This window comes from Lissotriton vulgaris, chromosome 4_1 (assembly GCF_964263255.1).
Source record: "Lissotriton vulgaris chromosome 4_1, aLisVul1.2, whole genome shotgun sequence".
NCBI classification, from domain to species: Eukaryota; Metazoa; Chordata; class Amphibia; order Caudata; family Salamandridae; genus Lissotriton; species Lissotriton vulgaris.
Genome location: NC_141691.1, coordinates 1,709,785,638 through 1,709,792,743, shown reverse-complemented (window position 1 = coordinate 1,709,792,743; position 7,106 = coordinate 1,709,785,638). Strand labels below are relative to the sequence as shown.

At 44.0% G+C, this 7,106-nt stretch overlaps 1 protein-coding gene across 1 annotated transcript; it reads right to left on the bottom strand.

The window, feature by feature from the left end:
• Window positions 1-4,363: 4,363 nt before the first annotated feature.
• LOC147724433 (uncharacterized) lies at window positions 4,364-5,281 on the bottom strand. The gene has a single exon (XM_086967018.1). It carries the CDS (start codon window positions 5,279-5,281, stop codon window positions 4,364-4,366), a length of 918 nt encoding a protein of 305 aa, XP_086823144.1.
• Window positions 5,282-7,106: the final 1,825 nt, after the last annotated feature.

Genomic DNA, 7,106 nt, shown 5'->3' with positions numbered 1-7,106 from the left:
CCCCCAAAAACCCAATTTTTTTCCAGATTTTTTTTTTGCTCCTGTTGAGCCATTTTCAATTCCCTGTTTTTTGTTTCTCCCCATAAAAATAACCAAAAAAATACAAAATAGTTCATAAAAGCAAAAAAAAGTACAAAATGTTCAAAAAACATTAAAAAATATATAAAACAACAAAAAGAAGAAAAAAACAGTTCTTTTTAGAACTAGCTCCAATTTCTAAAAAAAGGCTACATTTTTTAAAAACTCTATCATTCCTTTTTCCCCATGGGACGCTCCCCGGTCCGCTCCCCGGTGCGCGTACCGGGCGCTCCCCCCGCACAAATCAAAAAAAAATATTTTTTTTCACCCGCGGGGCCCCCACATCAAACCTAGGGGGTCAAGGGGGGTCTACTCTGCCCCCTTATTGTCATTTCCCCCTTTGTTTTTCCCACCTCTTGTGTCTCGATCCTACCGAGACACAAGATGGCGGCCGCTCCGGACTGTTTCGAATGTTTACAGACACCTGCGAGCCAATCAGCTTTCCGTGCGCACCTCACGTGGCACGCCCAGAGCGCTCCTCTGTGCGCGTACCGGGGCGCTGCCATAGATATATATATTTTTTTTAACCTAAATTACTCAAAAACCACTTCAGCACATATCTTGAGACATAGCAAAGGCACATCGGCTACCAGTCCCTACAATTTTGCCAAGGTTGGTGGAAATCCATTCTGCCGTTCGGGCTAAAAGTGAGTTCGACCGCCCTATGAAAATTAACATGGGGAAAACACGTTTTGGGACCCCCTTTTATCTCGGCCCCCGCTTCACGAATTCCCCCCAAACTTTCAAGGAAGGACCGGAGCTCCGCAAGGCAAATTTGAAGAGATTTTCAGGCAGATTCGTCAACCGGCGCCTAAGTTATTCATAATTAAATTTTGAGATTTTGCATTGAAAAAAATCCTAACTATAACTACCTACTGGCGTCCGCCAGTAGGTTATATATATATATATATATATATATATATATATATGCCACGAACTTCGCCAAATCCCCCAAGTCAGACTCCAAAGGAAATAACGAAACCGGACCCAAGTGGATATTTTGCAAGTTGATTTATTTCATCCTTAGTGCACGGAACACGCCGCCATGACGCGTTTCGGGACCTCAGTCCCTTGATCACATAACATGGTCGGTTACACCCCCATCATCTTTAAAGTGCCAGTACACAGTCAGCTGACCCTACAGCCTGTGGAAATAAAAAACATGCTTCAGCCTGGTTAAGTAGCGCTTACGTTTGACAGTATGATTGTGCATTCAACACCTCAACCACCCTTAAATGGTAGTTCACCATATATAATAACAAACAAAACAGATTTAAAAGAGAATGTCCCTCTCGGCTCATCTGTTCAATTTGATGTTCCACTTAATTCATCGTGATTCATTCCCAATAAAAATATTGATTAAAATCTGTAACCAACAATTTTCTATACATCACATTAAAATCATGTACAAAAATATATTATTAATTTTATGTATTTTCTTCTTTTTTGTGCAAATCCGCTATATATTGTGCAAAATTCGCTAAACGGGACACCATCACTGGCTGAATGGGAACAAATGGTTTGGTGTCAAATTTCCCAAAATTTCAAAATTGTGCCCAAGTGGGCATTTAACCGCTACACATAACCACTGCTTCCACACTGCTGTATCAAGGGTACAAAAGCTGGTGCACTTTAAAAAGAATATCGCAAACATAATTATGATACATCATAAAAATGACTCTCTAATCAAGTGATAAAAATTGTTTTCGCTCCCTTCACCATAAATTGAAGTTAAAAACAGAAGGCAGACTGTTTACATGTTTGACTATGATACATATTGCCCCTCAATTACTCTGCAGTTAATGACAGATTTTGGTCCAAATGGTCTAAATATTAGATCCCTAATAAAGACAAGAGTGTAAGTCTTCCGTTTGATTTAGACCATTGGGGGCCTTGGAATTGAGTTCTAGAATATATCGTGTTTCCAGAACTCTCAATCGGGCCTCCCTATCGCCACCCCTACGAAGTGGCGGGACCATGTCAATCGCATAATACTGCAAGCATCCTATGTCCCCCCCATGGCACATATTTACATGTCTGGCGACAGGGTAAGCCTCGTCCTTGTTGGTCACTGCTCTAAGGTGCTGAAGAATGCGCTTGTGCACCTGCAGCTTGGTGCTGCCCACGTAGCGCAGGCCACAAGCACATTCCAATACATAGACCACGAAGTCAGATTTGCAGGTAATTTTCTTTTTAATCGAGACCACCTCCTTATTGAAAGCTGTCACATAGGTGGTCCTGTTCTTTCCTATCCTGCATGCCTTGCAGACTGCACACTTTAGGAAGCCCTTACTCTTACCCAGCCAGTTGTCATCGGCTACTTCCGGGCTACTCTTAACTATCATGTCGCTCATAGACCTCGCTCTGCTGTAAGTAATAGCTGGTCTCTCGGCAAGGGTCCCACCAATGACTGGGTCTCCCTTGACCACCTGCCAATTTCTGCGAATGATGTTGAATATTTCTTTGTGCTGTCTGCTGTATGCTGTTATTAGTCTAGGCTGACCTGACTCCTTCCCTGCGGTCCGTATGGGCCCAACATCTGTTACTGGACTGTGCCCTGATGTTAAGTTGGCACGTCTCATGGCACCCTCCACCATTTCTCGTGAGTAGCCTCTTTCAATGAATCTACTCCTGCTTGCTTTTTGTGCCTGTTCACAGCTCTCCTTTGTGCTACAGATCCTCCTGATCCTCAGCATCTCCCCATAGGGAATGCTTCGAATCAAGTGCGCCGGGTGGTGGCTGGTGGCGTGCAACACCGTATTTCCAGCTGTTGCCTTGCGATGCAGGTCAGTCACTATTCTGCCCTTGGCAATGCTCACTTCCACATCTAAGAAGGTGACCTGTGTTCTGCTGAGTTGAGCAGTGAAATGTAGATTAAGATCATTCTCATTAATGTTGGTTATGAACTTGTTAACCTCCTCTTCTGACCCCTTCCAAATGATGAAAAGGTCATCAATAAATCTGTACCAGGCTACGATGTTATTTGCCATGGTACCCTCATACGTTCTTGCTAGGACCTGCTCCTCCCAATGCCCCATATGCAGACAGGCATAGCTAGGGGAGAAGCAGGCCCCCATCGCAACTCCCCTTAGTTGTTGGAAAACCTGTTTTTGAAACAAGAAGAAGTTGCTTCTGAGGCAGATCTCAATCATCTCACTTATCATGCTGTTATGCTGCATCATACAGGCAGGTCTACGCTCCAGATAGTGTTTTACTGCCCTTAATCCATCGTTGTGATTAATACTGGTGTATAAGGAAGTTACATCTAGTGTTAGTAAAAGGTAATCTTCCTGCCACTCTATGGTCCTGATTTTGTCCAAAAAATCACCCGTATCCCTGATATAGGAGGGAAGCGCTCTCAGATGTTCCTGCAGGAAGTGATCAATATATTTAGAGGCATTCTCAAAAGGGCCCTGCCTGGCGGAGATTATAGGCCTCCCTGGGGGCTTGGTCAGATTTTTGTGGACTTTCGGGATCATATAAAACACAGGGATCACAGGATAATTGGATTTAAGGAATTTTTGTTCATCCCCACTGAGTAATCCCATGCCCTTCCACACATATAATCTGGTATTGAAAGCATCCCACGCCTGTCTAGCTGTACGCCAATCGCTCCTGCAGTAACAATTCCTATCATTCAACTGCAGTAAAGCCTCCTCCATGTACAATTGTTTTGGCCACAGGACAATGTTGCCCCCCTTATCTGATTGTTTTACAATCACCGTATTCTCCCCCTGCAGTTTCTTCATTAGACTCCCATAGGCATTATTGCACCTATTCTTAGATCTAATGTCCTTTGTTCTGGAGGCCTGGTGCAACTCTTTAAAATCAGATATAACCAGATTATTGAATACTTCTATGTTGTCATAGACCGATATGGGGTTGAACGTTGATTTAGGTCTAAAGCTCGTAGCCCCCGGGGCATCTGTTCTTATATGTTCCTCTATGTCCTCTATGTCCACATCCACTGAGGTTCCCCCTTCCCTGTTCAACTCAACCAGGTCCATATATAACTCAACCTCTCCCGCCAGGCATGGACCCGGATCAAGCTCAGTTCTATTATTATCCTGAGTTGGTATGCGCGTTTTCAATTTGTTCTGCAAGAATAGCTTTCTTAATTTCAGTTTGCGTATATATTTAAAAAAGTCCATTCTTGTTTGCGCATAATTGAATGTACAAGGGGGACAATAAGTCAAGCCTAATGATAATGTTTTAGTCTCTTTAACAGTTAAATGAACATCTGAGAGGTTAATCACAGATAGTTGGTCGCTTACTTGATTGTTCACTAGCGGTTCCATCGTTTTCGTCCCCGGCCCCTCACTGGTGGTTTCGTTGCGCCGGTTTGTTGCCCGGCTCCTCCTCCGCCATTTGCGCTTGAGGTTGCGTTTCCGCCTGATTTCTTGCCAGCGGTGTGAGATCTTAGGGTCTGCTTGCGGTCGCTGCATAGGCACTCCACTTCCTCTCCCAGCGACCGCTTGGTAAAACCCTCCGCTTCCTCATTATTGCGTTGGTCATTCTCTGACTCACTTCCTGGGATCGAACTCAGGTTTGACTCCGAGGTAGAGGGGCTGGGGCCCCTGTTGCTTGTTTGCCCTGTACCTTTGGAGCGAGGTCCGGTCGTCCCCTTTTGAAGATCGTACTTTTTTGCGAAGGTGAAAATACGACCGTTCTGGTAATCTAGTTTGTCCCTCTGAAATTTGAAGGTCTTTCTCTTTTTGATTACCTCCTCCTCCTTGGTGAGTCGTTGTTTCATTGCGTCGCGCAATCGTTTTTCCTGTTCCGCATCATTAAGCTTCTTAATCTCCTCATTTAAATCTTTTATCACTGCCCCCAGTTTCGCTCCGTCACTCTCCGCATATTTGACTAATATTCTGAGTAGTCTGCTCGAAGAGTCCAGGTTGCACCTTGCCCACTCACTTAACATCTCTGGGTCCGGGTTTTCAAAGCTGGGGGCCAGCATGATCCTTAAGCCCCGGGGAACGCGTCCAACTTCCAAATAGCGGGACAGTGACTTCCTCTCCCACCATTTCGCCTGTTCCGTCCGCATGGCTTTTTCTAGTTTTCTTAAAAGTTCTTTCATGGCATTATTTCCCACATTCGATTGCGCTGCTTGCGCCATAGGGTTAATGCTCGTGACGGGAGTATCGTCAAACATTTCAACAGCTGCCTCCTCACGGGATCTGACCACATCGGCGGCGGCCATGGTCTGTGCACGGAGATTCTTTAAGGATTATTAACGAATAATTAGTTGCACTCAGCTCTGCGCACTCGGGCTTCAAGTAACCCGTCACGCTATGCTGCTTCCTCCTTCAGTCCCGATGGTAAGTTGCTTGCGGTCTCCACACCATGCCGTCCGCTGCTTCACCGTGGCGCCGGTTCTACCACATCCGTGGGAACTGCCTCGCCTTACAATGCCGCGGCTGCCCTTGGAGAATTCCGCTCGTCGGGGGCTGTAGCGGTTGCTCTTACCAGAGCCACTGAATCTTGCAGGAAAGAAACCTGCAAACGCTTCTTCCTTCCGCTTACGCCCTGTTCACTGACGGGGTCCGGTTATACACCCAGAAGCTGGTGGTGTAATAACGTGCCACGAACTTCGCCAAATCCCCCAAGTCAGACTCCAAAGGAAATAACGAAACCGGACCCAAGTGGATATTTTGCAAGTTGATTTATTTCATCCTTAGTGCACGGAACACGCCGCCATGACGCGTTTCGGGACCTCAGTCCCTTGATCACATAACATGGTCGGTTACACCCCCATCATCTTTAAAGTGCCAGTACACAGTCAGCTGACCCCACAGCCTGTGGAAATAAAAAACATGCTTCAGCCTGGTTAAGTAGCGCTTACGTTTGACAGTATGATTGTGCATTCAACACCTCAACCACACTTAAATGGTAGTTCACCATATATAATAACAAACAAAACAGATTTAAAAGAGAATGTCCCTCTCGGCTCATCTGTTCAATTTGATGTTCCACTTAATTCATCGTGATTCATTCCCAATAAAAATATTGATTAAAATCTGTAACCAACAATTTTCTATACATCACATTAAAATCATGTACAAAAATATATTATTAATTTTATGTATTTTCTTCTTTTTTGTGCAAATCCGCTATATATTGTGCAAAATTCGCTAAACGGGACACCATCACTGGCTGAATGGGAACAAATGGTTTGGTGTCAAATTTCCCAAAAATTGAAATATGACCCAATCTTTCCACGATAACATGTAATACATAGTCACAATGTGTACGCAAAAAATCAAAAGAAATGTGATTCATGTAGGCTGTATAGCTCTATGTACTCCACAAAAAGAGCATATGAATAATCCCGTATTTGTACAGTCATATTAGAGCACCATTAGTGATACCAAAATTGAGTCGTTTTTGATCATGTGTATTTAATTTGTACAACAAATGTGTAATCATATAATGAAAACGGCTTACGATTCATGATACAACACATAAAGTGATATATGTGACAGGAATTGATATGCATTAATGATAACATTACGATCGCTTTTTCCCAGAGCAACATGGCGACTGTAAAAACACAGAATGAAAGAGACTTGAGTCTCGAAGTCCTCTGTCTATTTCAATTACCTGTTGGAAAGGCGCGAAATTGTAATGTTTTCCTTCCCCTTAAAAATATGGTTTCTCCAAATCCCTCCCATCAGTGAGCAAGGACGCCAGTCTGAAACGCGTCTGATGACTAGCACCACCACCACCACGAAAATGAAATAAATCTTTTTGAAAAAGAGAGGTGTGGCTTGGGTGATTAATTGCAGTCCGTGTACCTGTTTGCCTGCCGACGGTTGCTGGCGACAAGTTGGAAGTATATATATATATATATATATATATATATATATATATATATATATATATATATATATCTTCACACGCTGGTTCCTGCTTTCCCAGCCACTTCGAGCGCTCGATGTGGGTGCGTTTCCCTACGGCGGAACCTCGCCGTTCAATATAGCACACTCCTCCGTTTTGGCGAAAGAATTGGGCGAGTGTGCGCCCAA

What these genes read in the sequence shown, in the direction of transcription:
- LOC147724433 (XM_086967018.1), bottom strand. Translation starts at nt 5,281, where the DNA reads ATGGCCGCCGCCGATGTGGTCAGATCCCGTGAGGAGGCAGCTGTTGAA.